The sequence below is a fragment of the Bathycoccus prasinos genome (genome assembly GCF_002220235.1).
Source record: "Bathycoccus prasinos genomic : Chromosome_3".
In the NCBI taxonomy this organism is placed as follows: Eukaryota; Viridiplantae; Chlorophyta; class Mamiellophyceae; order Mamiellales; family Bathycoccaceae; genus Bathycoccus; species Bathycoccus prasinos.
This window is the reverse complement of record NC_024006.1, coordinates 907938-922141: the sequence shown is the minus strand read 5'-3', so window position 1 is coordinate 922141 and position 14204 is coordinate 907938. Positions and strand designations below refer to the sequence as shown.

At 49.9% G+C, this 14204-nt stretch overlaps 4 protein-coding genes across 4 annotated transcripts in view; 1 reads left to right on the top strand and 3 right to left on the bottom strand.

Moving 5' to 3' along the window:
- The window catches only part of Bathy03g04850 (predicted protein), a gene marked incomplete at both ends in the record, with an annotated part of 2509 nt that extends 1443 nt beyond the window's left edge, over positions 1 to 1066 (bottom strand). The window contains 2 exons of the mRNA XM_007514011.1: positions 57 to 425; positions 717 to 1066. Of these exons, the coding sequence (XP_007514073.1) occupies positions 57 to 425; positions 717 to 1066 (719 nt within the window). The remainder of the gene's footprint in view (positions 1 to 56; positions 426 to 716) is intronic.
- Positions 1067 to 1491: 425 nt separating this feature from the next.
- On the top strand, positions 1492 to 5019 carry Bathy03g04840 (predicted protein; the record flags this gene model as incomplete). The annotated part of the gene is made up of 1 exon (XM_007514241.1): positions 1492 to 5019. One exon carries the CDS (start codon positions 1492 to 1494, stop codon positions 5017 to 5019), a length of 3528 nt encoding a protein of 1175 aa, XP_007514303.1.
- Positions 5020 to 5138: 119 nt separating this feature from the next.
- On the bottom strand, positions 5139 to 6482 carry Bathy03g04830 (predicted protein; the record flags this gene model as incomplete). Its single annotated transcript, XM_007513961.1, has 1 exon — positions 5139 to 6482. The coding sequence occupies one exon, from the start codon at positions 6480 to 6482 to the stop codon at positions 5139 to 5141; it is 1344 nt and encodes a 447-aa protein (XP_007514023.1).
- Positions 6483 to 6672: 190 nt separating this feature from the next.
- Positions 6673 to 14100, bottom strand: Bathy03g04820 (predicted protein; the record flags this gene model as incomplete). The annotated part of the gene is made up of 1 exon (XM_007514025.1): positions 6673 to 14100. One exon carries the CDS (start codon positions 14098 to 14100, stop codon positions 6673 to 6675), a length of 7428 nt encoding a protein of 2475 aa, XP_007514087.1.
- Positions 14101 to 14204: the final 104 nt, after the last annotated feature.

The following is a 14204-nucleotide window of genomic DNA, read 5'->3' as shown; positions in this document are numbered from 1 at the left end:
TTACCCACTTGCACCTTATCAGCGAGTTGGCCCCGGGGACCGTCTAGTCTAAACACAATCCGTGACCTTTCAGCCACATCGGCAACCCACTCAAAGGCACGATGTTCGACGAACACAACAACGCTCTCACAAAAAACTCGTACGTCTCGAACACTTTCAACCGTAAATTTTTCAATCCTCTCAGCGTCATTCTCGTGATGCTCATCTCCAACTTATTCGTGCACAATTCGTGCGCGTTATCCGGCGCAAACTCTCGAATCGCGCCTTGCACGTAATATCTTAACTGGAAAGCGCCTAAAATGGAACTTCTCGCTCGCGTCGCGCACAGGTAGGCGTACACCGCCAACGCGTCCAAATCCACCGTCGGCATAAAAAGTAAAGAGCCGATTAAAGCGCCGCCGGAACATCCAATAACTTTCGTGTTTCTGTTTTAGTAATAACACGCAGAGCGAAAACGATTTAAGAGAAGAAAGAGAAGGGAATTTTAGTGAGCGAGTGTTGATTCATGACTTAACTCACGCTCTTCTCTATTCACAGAGCTCGCGAAAGAAGAGGAAAATTTTCAAAGACTTTGACGACCGTTTCTTTCTCATCGTCTCTCTCGTAATAAAACAAAAGATCGTCGTTTCGCGAAACGAAAGAAAGAAACAAAACCACGACGTAAACTCCTCCTCGTCGTTAAAAAAAGGTATATACGACGACACATAAAAACGTACTCCGCGTAACCTTCTCTTCTCAAAACTTTAATCACCCCGACGTAGTATATGAACAGCCATCCGGAAGATCCTGTGTAATATAAAAAATGAGTAAGAAATAAAATCATATAAATCTCAAGTCGTTTACCTAAAGCTAACGTCCGATCAAAATCTATCGCATCATCATCATCGGCAGTCGTGGTGGTGGTAGTATTCACGCCCCCTTCTTTTCTTCGTTTTGCTGCTCTTCTTAACTCCATCGTCTTCATCGTCCCTACATCTTCTCCTGAATAAACGTCAAAGTCTGAATCATCATCTCTCTCGTTAAAGTTTTCATCAGGTGGGGAAGAGGAAGTTCTTGGACGAGACATTTTTTTTGAAGGAAACGAAAAGAAAGAAAAAAAAAAGCAGACGCTTCACAAAAAAAAAGAGAGAAAAAAAGCAACAACGAGAAGAGTTTGTGTATTGTGTTTGCGCTTTGAAAGAAGAACTTTGAGACGAACGACGACAACGACGACGAGATGATTCAGACGACGACGACGACGAACAAAAGCGTGGAAAAAGACCTGCCGCTTTTGTTTCAGAGCGCGTTCAGAGGAAGTTTTCGGTGAGAATATCAAAGAGCTTTGTTTTTTTTTCTGCGCGAGATTCGTTTTTTTCTTTGATTTCTCCTGCGGAGGAAGCGAGTGTTTTTGTGTAAAAAATACACGAAGGAAAATTTCTCTAAATCGAACGAATGCGTGACTACTAACATTAACGATAAAACAGGTTTTTCAACGCGATGCAAAGCGAGATGATGGAGTTTATACTGACAAAAACGGAGGCGTCGTTCGTGTGCAGCGCCCCGACTGGGTCGGGGAAAACGGTTTTGTTGGAATTGGCCATGTTAACTGGATTGTTCCAGACGACGACGACGAACGGGGCGAGACGTAGACGAGGAGACGAGGTGTCGAGCGGCAGTAATCGGAGAGGTTGCAGCAACAAAGTCGTTTATTTGGCGCCGTTAAGAGCGCTCGTGGCGGAAAAGCTGAACGATTGGCAAAATCGATTCGGTCGAGGGACGGAGTTAGATTTAAGTTTCGTTTTGTTGACAGGGGATGTGGACGACGAGAAGGCGCGATCGAGCGAGTTTTGGAGAGAAGTAGATAAAGCGGACGTGATACTGGCGACTCCGGAAAAGCTGGACTCGCTGTCGAGACGGAATTACTCGAACGGTAGTTTTGGCTTTTTTGGATCTATTTCGGTTGTTTTGATCGATGAGATACACGTCGTTGGCGATTCCTCGCGAGGGGCGACGTTGGAGGCGATCGTCTCGAGGTTGAAAGCAATCGGACAGAGTTTGGGGGAGGAGGCGGCTTTGCGTCGGTGCCGATTCGTGGCCGTATCGGCGACGGCGCCCAACGTGGGGGAGGTCGGCGACTGGCTGAGCGGTGGTAAGAACGCCATCACCACGACGTGGGAGTTTGGCGAAGAGTACAGACCGGTGCGACTGGAAACAATATGTCGCGACTGCGGTTATAGCAAGAACGAATACTTGTTTGAAAAGACGCTCAACGCAAAGCTTCTCGACGTGGTTTTAGACCATTACGAACGATGTCCGTCTTTGATTTTCTGCACGACGCGCGACGCGACCTTGAAAGCGGCGAAAAAACTGGAAGAGGATATCGCGCAGAGAAGAAATACTCTCCGCGAGCCGTTCGTTACCGATGAGCAATCGAAGATGAAGCTCGTTCAAGCGGCGCAAAGAGCGAAGAATAAAACGTTGAAACAGCTCCTTCCAAAAGGTATTGCTTTTCACAACGCTTCGCTCGAATATCACGATCGCAGTCTCGTGGAAACGCTATTTCGAGAAAGGGCAATATTAGCGCTGTGCTCGACGTCAACGTTGGCGCTTGGCGTCAATTTACCCGCGCGGCTCGTGGTCGTCTGCGGGACGAAAACGTATCGAGGCGGCGGCATCTACGCCGACATTGACCGAGGCACGCTTCTGCAAATGGCCGGACGAGCTGGGAGACCAGGTCTTGATCAACGAGGCGTCGTCGTCGTGATGACAGATACGCACTCGAAAGTTTCGTTTGAAAATCTTCTTCACAACATCGAGCCGATCACGAGTGAACTCAAAGCGAGCTTACCAGAAACGATCAACGCAGAGGTAACTTCCGGAGTGATATTTTCCGTGCCGAGCTGCGTTCAGTGGCTAACGAATACGTTCATGTTTACGCGCATGAAATACGCGCTCGCGTCTCCGGTAAATGTACCGATTTTTGGTCTCGGAGCGTCTACGAATAACGCGGCGAGTCCTTCTTCTTCTTCCTCTTCGCCGGAAGCTCAAGCCTTTCGCTGGGCGAAAGCGTTGGCTGTAAAAACGTTGCGCGAGATGAAAGTAGCGAATCTTTGCGAATTTAACGAGTCCCCGGATATGTCTGGGGTTCGCACTGTCACTGCGAAGGAGGAAGGACGAATTATGTCTACGCGATACGTGCGATTCGAAACTTTCAAGCGATTTCAACACGTGCTGCTTTCCTCTTCAGATGTGGACAGCAACGAACCAACCCACACAAAAGACACGTACGAAGACGTTCTTGTCACGCCGACAGCCGATGTGTCGTCGTTATTCCAACACCAAAGTGGTCTTGCTGGTGTCGTCGGTAAGAGCGAAGCGGAAATTTTGCGCTCGATTTTATCCGCAACGTGTAAAGCTATTGAGTTTGGCGAAATCTGCATTCGTCGGGACGAGAAGACGACGTTGAAGGCATTAAACAACAACATTCGCGTGCCGTTGTTTCATTGCGATAAAAAGGGCAAACGAATCACGAAAAACACGCCGATCAAGTTCGGTTGGGAGAAGTTATACGTTTTAACACAAACTGAACTGAAGGAAACGAACGAGAAGGAAAACAACGCCTTGCTGCCGAGTTTAAAGCGCGAGGTGGAATCGGTCATGAACATCGCGCCTCGTTTGCTTAAAGCAGCTCACGAGCTCTACGTCTCTCGAAAAGATTTCTTCCATGCGGTTTGCGCCTACCAACTGATGAAATCGATCGAATCGAGAAAATGGTTCGACTCGAAGGAAATCCTTTCGCAGCTGCCTCGTTGCGGGCCAAAAACTGTCGCCGCGCTCATGAACAACGGCATTCAAACTTTCAGCGACGTCGAAAACGCCGACGCTCGAGCGATTGAAAGAACCATGACTCGACAACAACCAGGATTTGTTCATCACCTCAAAGAGTCTGTGAAATTGTTACCGTCCGAAGTGCGCGTATCTTTGGAAATTAACGATACCGCTGATGACATCCTGTCGACGCCGTCGCCTTCTTCAACAAAAACACCGCGAACGAAGAAGAAACCAAACGCTGTTCTTCCTTCAGTTAATGTTCGCGTAGAGTTTGCTTCATCTAAACGTTCCTTTCCTGGTGATATGAACATTTTTGGTGGCAACGTACCCGGCAAGAAGGAGGAAGAGGAGGCCGAACTGTTTCCTCCTCGCGTCGTCCGACTTCCAAAACAACACCCGGGCGTGCTCATCGTTGGATGTGAACACGATAACAGCATAATACTTCGTACGAAGCTTCCGACGATTACCGAACGAGTTTTGAACAATCGAAAAGATTGTCTCGTTTTAGAATCGAAATGTTTCGCTCAATCTCTGCCTCGATCTCAAGCGCCGGTCAAATTTCTCGCCCGAGTATTTTTTGACGGCGTCCTGGGAAGAGACGCGTTTGGATGGGCGTTGAGTAGTAAAACTACTCTCCCTCCAACACTACCCAAGGAGAAGTATTACGTTCGCGAAAGTGCCCAGATTCAAGGGGGTGGTGGGAGACGCTTGCAAACAGCCACGCCGCGCGTCGTGGCCGCCAAAACGATGAATGTCGACGCAACACAGAAGACAAAGAGAAAGAACGACGACTTCGACAAAGACAACAGAAACAAAAACAAGACGAACGACAATGGTGATATGATCATAACTCAAAAACGAACCGACGTAGGTTTAGCGCAAATGCGCAAAACGAAGCAAACCACGTTGGTTCCGTCGTCATTCCCGTCGCCGAAAAGGAAGAAGAATGAAAAAAATATTACTCCGCGGACGACGGAAAAAAAGAGCAATCCTACCGCCACTACCATCACTGGTGCTGAAACAGGTGTCAACACCGCTGCTGCTCTTCGCGAATTGTGGGGCTGTAACTGGGCGGGTGGTGATGACGATGGTGATGATGGCAACGGCCAAAGCCTCGCGCCCGCGTTTTTTTGCGACGACGACAACAACGACAACAACAACAACAACAACAACAACGAGAGCGAAGATAGCTGGGGCTTTGCTACTTAGAGAGAAGAAAGAAAGAAACTTCTAACCAGTAACCGATACGATACGATATGTGATGTAATAGACTTCTACTACTTACTTTCATCAACACGATTAAATATTATTGATTAACTTTTACCATCTCAATTGAGGAAGAAGGCGAAAAAGAAGGAGACGCTCGCGGCCACAGCTGCGGAAATCATCGCGGCGTTTGTTGGGGAAGATCTCGACGACGACGACGATGACGCAGAGCTCAACGAAATATCGCCGCACGAGGCAATAACTTCAAATGGGCACTTCGCCAAGGCTTCGTCATGCGTGTACGAGGGGAGACGTCTGCACGGTTTTGGCTCGCCCGAGCACGTTTGATCGTACAAACACAACGAAGGAACGGTCGTCGCGACTGCAGAGGTATCCACTTGATACTCGGCGTACATTTTCGCGACTACTTCTCCCCACGTCCAACCATATTGGTTAAAGAATGCGCAATCGAAGCCTTGCGTGGGCGCAGCTTTCCACACCCGTCGGAGTGCTTCGGGTGTGCAATAGTCGTCCAGCGCGTTCGTGCCTTCTTTTTCGAGGCAGTAATTAACGAAAGACGCGTACATCAACTCGCCAATAGCATTGTTCGAACATGCCGGGGAAACGCCCGCATTTTGCATCTTATCTTTCATGTCATCAACGTCTTGGGAACTTCCAGAGTGCACGTAAAAATTCGGATTGTTACCCGGAAGCTTGCAGTCCGTCTTTCCGTCCGCGATCTTTTGCTCCCAATACGCCTTTCCGTTGAAAGACGTATACGAAGAAGTGTACACGTTGGTCGCCAAAAATTCAGCTTCGCCTTCCGCCACGACGTGGTTTTCATTCGCTTCCCAAATCATTGGCGTACTTTCCATGCCGGGGCAGTCCTCGCCGTAAATGGCGTTAAACGCGTCTCGAGCGAACGTCTCCGTCTGCGCTGCGTCGCAATTCCCCGTCCCTTCTCCAGGCGTTTGCGAGTAGAAAATAACAAACGTCGGGTGGTCGAACAATTTCACGTCGTCCGGCATGGCGTTCAACGCTTCCAAATGCTTCGTCACCGTCGCTTCGGCGACGTCGCAATAGTTGATCGCCTGAAATCTCAAGCCGTTGCCAACGGAAGAAGAAGAATCCGAAAGAGGAACCCCGCCTGTTGGCGCAGTATCCAAAACCAATTCTTCATTCAAATACCCTTGTTGCAACAAATGCACGTATTCGTGAACGGATACCTTCGCCGTTTCTTCGATTTCTGTAACCGTCGGGTCGATGTATATGTGCAATCCATTCGCTCTGGCCCCTTTGGCATACGTCGACCCTCCCGATGCTTCCAACCCTTGGAACTTTTGATATATGTCCCCGTACGTCGCCTGCCCGTACTCGTGCGTGCACGCCGCCGAAACGAAGGAGTTCGAGAAGGAGGAGAAAAGCGCGAGAGAGAGGAAGAATGCCCCGTGGAGCGATGCGGACATTTGAGATACAAATACTAATTGGGGTAGATTATTTTGAGGTCTTTGTCGATCATTTTTGTGAATTTTTTGCCTGTCGACCGGTTCCCCTGTTTTTTGGGTGGAGTGTTCGCGTTTTGGTGCACTGACAGGGGACTTATGGTCTATTATTATACAAAATACATACATGTCGTTCTCTATGTTGTTGTTGCTACTACTTACCGCCAACGGTATTGCTATTGCTATTATTATTGGTATTACTAGTATTATTGTTGTTGTTGTTGTTGTTGTTGTTGTTATTGCTATTCATCTTCGCCGTGTGCTGGACTCGCGCGACTCTCGATATGTCGCTGCCTAAGGTTCTTAAGGAGTTTTCGAACAAACCTTGCAGCTGGGGATTGACGACGTCCAACTTTTCGTGCGCTTTTACAGCTTCGGCGCACGCGTCTCGGAGCTCCCACAAGGCGTTTACCAAGTCCTTAGAATCTTTGGAATCCATGTTGGTGGAATTTCGAGGAGTGCTCGGGTCGTCGACGTTGCCGGACAACATCGAAGGCGAGATTGGCTCGACGAGAGGCGCCGTCAAATCGAGCGGGTTTTGCTTTGCGTTTGCGCGATCGGGCGTGGCAGTTAAAATATCCACAGAAAACGAATGTCTCGGACTCAGAAAGACCTGTTCTGCTCTAGATTGGTCTCTCGAGTGCATATCTCCATCCGGGCCTTCGAGCGGAACGCCATCAAAATTATCCGACATGGAAATACCTCGCTTATGCCTTCCGAGCAAATCCCCTAGAACGGAAGAGTTCTTCTTCTGAAAACCAGCCTTGCCGGATTTAATCGTACCTTCCGGAGAAGTCGCCGCAGAACCGCCAACGACGTGTGCGTTCGCGTCTGCCACGTGCGGCGGCACGGAATCTACGTTGGTATTAGTACCCTCGTACGCGAATGGGAAAAACGCGCGCACCAGCGCCGGAACGCCTCCGTTAACGCCAGCCGCGAGCGATCCTTGCAACAATCTTTGCAACATTTCCGGATTCACATTTCTTTGTCTCGCCGCCTTCATTAAAGCTTGTCCTTGCGCGCGTAACATCTCCGCGGCTGAACTCAACGGTGACATTTCGACGACTCTGGTGAAGGCGATTTCAGACCGGGGGCAAAAGCTTGGAAACGCCTTTTTCGTGGCCAAAGTCAATCGACGCCTACCTCTCGATCGCAAGTCGTTATAGACGCCGTTGTTGTTGCCATCGCTACCTTCGCGACGTGCATTGTTTTCAACCATAAAAGGCGTATCGAATGCGAAGATTCGTGCTCGTTCGAAGCAGGATCCTCCGACGGCGCCTCCGTTGATGCGCCGAGCCTCCTGATCAAGCTCGTCGAATTCCTCCTCGTCGAGCTTCTGAAGCGCTCGTTTAAACGCTTCGTTGATGTCTTGATTATCGCTCGAAGATGATGCTTTCACTTCGGATTCAAAATCGAAGGGTAATACGGCCGTGACTTGGATGCCGGCTATGCCAAATCCTGGCGTTGGATCGCCGGCTGTAGGTAATTGACTCACCTTTATTCCAGCGGGAACGTACGACTGTAACCATTTCCGAACTCTGTTCGACATATCTGCTAACGTTCGATCACGCGCATCGCGATAAAGCCATTGCGCTCCAGTAAGTGATCCCCAAGCCTCACCAAGCGCTCGCACGCGCCAGTAAGTTGCCGGCTCCCTCGGCGGCTTCGGTGTGTCTGTGAAGAACTCGTCGTTTCGCGAGTGCGTCCGTTCATCCAACAAAGGCATCGGACATCTCAAGTGCAAATCTGCTAAGGTGTGATGCGCCGCAGCGAGAGCCTTGAAATCTCTTCTCCTCTCCCATGCTTTCAAACTTGCCTTCACAACTCTGATTGCGGCTTCATCGAAACCACCTCTCGTGAAACATTTCGCCGCCGCGGCGAGGTGTTCCAACACTCGCTTTTCACCAACTTCCTCGGCACCAACTCGTAACGCTGCGATGGTTGGTTCGGGTGCACCTCGCGGACCTAGTCCAAAAAAGGCATCTCGTAATTGGATGGCATCTTCCGCCGTCCACGTAGAAGTATCCGGTGCCACGGACGCCAGCGCGCGCATGCAAACGACAGCAGCCGCGCAAGCGGCTTCGCCGGCTTCCACCCAATGTTCCTCCGATTCCAAACGTTTGCACAACGAGGAGAGAACTTTTATCTGTGCAGATGATGACGCTTCCAAAGCTAACGCTAAAGCGCTTTCGAGTTCAACGGCGCGGCATACATCCGATGTCTTTCGACTACCGGTCGTCGCTAAAGCCACCTCTCTGACGCGAGCTTCTGAAAAAGCAATCGCGCGAATAAGAGAGTTTGTTGCAGATTTCCAATTCGCCGGCGATTGGCTCGAACCGTTGGTCGATGAAACTGGCTCCGAAAGCGCTCTGAGAGCTCTCGAAACGCCTCCTGCGCGAGCGTTGTGACCAAATGGCTGCAAACCTTGTAATAAGGCGTACGTCAAAGTTGGTCTCAAACACTCGACGCCGCCTCCAACATCGAGTGCAGATTCCAAGAGGGCACGAAGCCCACCAACAGCGAGCGATCTCGCCGGTTGAGGGCGCGCAGCGCAACGCAACAGAGCAACACACGCGGATTCGAGGAATGCAAACGGCTTTGCACCCGGGTAAGGAGCTTCGAGAGGAGGGAAAACGCCATCCACGTCTTCGCACGGCGCGCGGTACAGAGGCTCGAAGAGTACGTATTTGCGTTCCCTTATAACTGCATTGAGAAGCGGTGCTTGCAAAACCCAACCCGTGGTAGATTGCGAACGACGAAGCAAAGCAGCTAAAACACCCATGATAGCTTCGAGAACGTTAAATTCGCTTCCTCCGTGTGCTCCGATGCCACCGCTTACTCCTTTACGCGCCAGCTCACTTTTGCTGTCTAGCAGAGAGGATGCCATCGATAACGGCTCGGAAAAGATGTCTTCCTCCTTCGCGCCTTGAAGTGCGGGGGAATTCATCTCTTGCGTCCTTTTATTAAACTGTGATTCGTGGTCGACGCGTTTCCATGCATCTCTCAACAAACGTAAAATAGAGGTCGTCGCCGCTGTGGACAAGTGCCCAGCAGCTTCTCGTGACCACGCTTCTGTCCTCGTGCTTGGGCCACGCGGTAGCCACGATAAGACACCGCTTTGGCTTATACCGGAAAGTACCGCAGGATTTTCTTCGCTCATAAATTCATCGTCAGGCTTTACTTCAAAAGCTTCCGCTGCGTCCCGCAACAACGATATGAAAGAACGAACTCGCTCACGATCTTGCGACAACCATCCCCACAGCTTTGCTGGGTCTGAGTCTCTCGCCAAAGCCAAAAACACAGCCAATGCATCCTTCTTTGCCAACGAAGACTGCAAATTCGCGATGACATCTCTTGCACGAATCATTAAACGTAACATTGGCGCGTATGCTGCAGCTATTGCTCGACGTGCCGCCGGCTTTTGCCAGCCAGCATTCCATCCGTGTCTCGCGGTGACGCACGCGACGGTTCGGGTTGCGCACGCTGCGCGCGCGGCATCAGTTTTTGATTGCGACAATCCTCTCCCCGTGCTGGCCGTCAATGCAAAGACGAACGCCTCTCCTGGTGTCACGAGCGTAACATCTCGCACGCCGTCGTACGAAGAAGCAATGGCTTTACTTTTCGAGCCATCGTGTTTTTTGACATCGATGTTTGCGTTCGCAGGTAAAGACACATCGCTATCCAGAGACGTTTTTCGAACTCCATCGACAATATCATCCAAAGAGCCCACGTCTTCGATATCATCGATATCATCGCTAACGCTAACGCGGGGTCTTCGCTGAATTCCTGAAGACGAAAAATCATCCTGCGGTCGATCATCGTAATTCCCATCGCACCTTATCTCCCGCTCTTCACGAGCTGTGATAGCTGGATCCCACGCACGAGTTACATCCGCGGTGATGATATCCAATAATGCCGGCGATGCGGCTAAGAATTCAGAAAATTCTTTGAGTAACGCGGCGTGCGCCGCTGTCCCGTCGGCGAGCGCTCGGGCGTGCGCCGCGGCGAGCTCAATCGATAACGGGCCGAGTGGTCCAGCCAAGCCACTTCCCAGGCGAAAGTGATCGCCGCTGTCGCCAATCTTCTCGCCCGTGGCTTTCTCAGATGAAGACGTTTTGTTGTTCTTGGACGATTTTATTCCTGGAATAGCCAAAATATCACTCAGGAGCGCCGCCAAGTTGGCATTGAGCGTTCGAACGCGCATCAACTCCCTTGGATTTGTGTTCTTGTTTGCCCGACTCGCTCGAGCAGAGACTTCCAACGAAAGCGCTTCAGCTACGCCTTTCAAAGGCGTGGCATCTTTATCTACTGAAACGGCATCTCGCGGGATTTGAGCACGATCCAATGCATACGCTCTTGAAATCAATCCCAGCGCAAACCAAGAGACTGAAAGCGCATCTTCGTAAGGGCTCGCACCAGTTCTGTCTGTCAACACGGCTGAAAACCTTCGCGCTAATATCGTATGCATCGGAGTAACGCTTGCTTTACTTCTAGGCAACGATCGATCGAGCTTATCTATGTACCCAGATTTGTACGCTTCCGTGCCGAACGCTAAAGTGACGAAAGCTTCCAAAGGCGGCGAGTGCGGCGCAAGACCTCCACCCAAATCCTCTCCCGGCTCGATCGTCTGCACTTTAGCGGCAACACGAATCAAAGCTCTGAATGCTAAGTCGCCCACGTCTCTGTTCAAATCATCCTCTTCTTCTATTAAAACGTAAGATTTTGAGCGCGTCGACCAAGAGTTTCCGCCAAACGCGGAATCTCGGAATTCGCTTCCGGAGAGTTCTGAACGCGAATCGCCGACTACGTGTGCGAATTCAGGAACTTTTTTATCGTCGGAGGCTAAATTATTCCACGCATCTATCCCGTTCAAGTTGCTATCATTTTTTGCGCCGTAGCTTTCATCAATCGCACTTTGGTTATTGTAATTATTACTGTGCGAAACATCGTCGAGCGCGCCTTCCAACCTGGTTAACCTCAATAACATTTTAAATATCGCAGGCAAATGCGCCAACAACGCGGCTCCTTCAGCTAAAGGTAAGTTTCTCGTGGCGGATAAGAGTCTATCGACGGCTTCTCGTCCGGATGCACCTTCTGCCCACGCCGCAGTAGCCGCATAGAAATTACCTATTCTCCCATCCGCGGTGTGCAACGTGTCCGCGAGTCGCATTTTCACGTGCACGCACGGCACTCTCTCGTTCCAATACGGCATATGCGCTCTTACGTTCGCTTGCAGATACTTTGGCAAAAGCTCTTTCACCGCGACTAAACCTAATTCAACGCCGTTCGGATTATTGGCACTCGCGATATTCGGCGCGAGCGTTTCTGGCGCCACGCACAAAGGTATCACCGAATGTCCAATCAATTCTTCTTCACTTTGTACTGAACCTAAGAAGAGGTTTTTAGCGTTTTGATCCGTTCCATACACGGATAAAATCAAATGATGCGACGGTTTTAGCCTCGCCGGTAGCGTCGCGCGAGCTTCGGAACAAAAAACGCCACCTTTGGTTTTCCCGACTGAGAGTGGCGTCCAAAATTCGCTCACTTTGTTCCTCCCATCCGGTGAAGGAAAGGTCGCCGGCAATCCCTTTGCGTTGATGTTCAAATCATCGTCGCGCAGTTCCATCTTCACGCGCAAATCTTTTCTTTTGCACAAGTCGATGTTCCGGATGTCGATGAAAACCTCTCTTCGCAAGCCGCAATCAAGCGTGTTGCCCCAAGCGCTTTCCCAGTTGGATTTCAGAGAGCTCGTTTCCGACAAGTCCTTAATGTGAACGACGTACGGAGGTAATCTAGGCTCTGGAAGCATCGTTGCACTCGTATCTTGTTGTTGCTGCTCTTGTTTGTCTTGTTGCTTCTGCTTTTGTGGTGCTATCGAGCGTAATCGCAAAACTTCCGCAAAAATTTTGCACCGAATCGGTTTGTGCGATTTCAACGGATGGCTGACACCGGCTGAAGCCGCGGCATCGATGATGGCACTTTCCGTGTACGCTTCTTTCACCCGATACAACTGCGAACACTCTGCGGTATCGCGAACTCTAAAAGAAGGTCGACCGTTTGCATCCGTGGCGTTTTCAAAAATGGACATGGTGATCCATCCGATTAACGAACGCGGTTTCGACGCTTCGTCAAAAGTTGATGAAAATCTGTTGTTGTTGTTGTCGTCGTCGTTCCTATTTTCTCCTCCTCTTCTGTCCATTCCTAAATTATTGTTCTTGACGCTCGAATCATCGTTTTGACTCGTCGTCGTTGATGAATACGCCGTCTTTCGAACGACGTTTCGGAAATTTTGCATCTTTTTCGAAACCGAATTCGAATCGTCCAATTCCGATCCGTCGTCTCCAGAATCCTCATCATCTGAAGCTCCTACTTTATTGTTACTGTTGCTATCTTCATCGTCATCTATAGAAAATATCTTCCCATTTGCCGCCTGTTGTTGTGTTTGCATCCCTCCTCCTCCTCCTCCCGTGTTTCCGTACTTCAATTGCTTCACTCTTAAAATCTCTCTTTCCGCGTACGATTTCGCTTTCTTGTCGTCCCGCATGGTGTACACTTTCGGATCCAAACCACCGAATTCTGGCGTCACGTGTGCAATCTGCACGAACAACCTCACCGATGCCGCGCATCTGTGATGAGGAATCGCAAACACCGCCGATGGCTTCTCCGGATTCCCGTCCCTCTCGTCGCCCGGCGACCAACTGAAATAAAAAGCCTCCGACAATCTCTTCTTCTGCTGTAAATCAATCAAGAAAGCGACGCATTCAATCGTCTCGTAGTTTCCAACCTCGAAATCGATGCTTTGTAACCGAAACAAAAACCGCAAACTGTTCATCTCTCTCGCCCTTTGGTTTTGGCTCACGTGCGGCGCTTCTGAAGGCGAACGCGGCAACGCCGTCTTTGGCGCCGCCGTGACGGCGTGCGCGCCCGGGAAGGGTATTTTGTCTCGTATCAAAGGGTCGTATAACGTCATAAACGGAAGACCATCGACCACAGATGCCGGCGCTCTTCTCTGTTGATTTTGATTTTGATTTTGATTTCGATTGTTGTTGTTAATGTTGTTCGTGGGAATACTCGTACCGTTTTCGATAGCGCTGGTCTCTTCGAGAGTGCTTCGACTGAGATTCGAAATTTCACTCCTCGCGTATTCTCTTTCTCCACCGTTGTTACTGTTGTTGTTTAAGGAGGACAACACGGACCCAGTCCTCGAATGCGCAACACTATTAATACCACTTTCATCTCGACCACCAGCGTTGTTGTTGTTATTCATGTTGTTGTTTGAAGAGAGTTCGTCTAAATCTTCTTCAAACGATTGTATCTCCAGCAACGGTGCCGGAGTGTTTAAACTCCACCCGTCGTTTGGTTTATCGTCGATAATCCATCGCTCGTAGCGTTGACTGGTAATCGCTTCCACGTGCGGCGCGTCGATATCGCTCTGGGTGACTGAATTCGGCGGGCCATCCGATGCGTTGCCGCGCTGAATAGCGCGCCACACCATCTCTTCTTCTTCTCCTCTTCTCTGATGAAATGAAGAAAAGTGTGTGTGACGAAGAGAAATTCTTCTTCTTTTAAATTTTTTATTCATATTTGCAATCCTAAACCCTAATTAGCGCACATCGTCCGGGCTGTAAAGCTGTAAGGAAGGTTAAACTTCCCGGTTGTGCGCAGGAGGTCCTGGCGAAGCGTTCT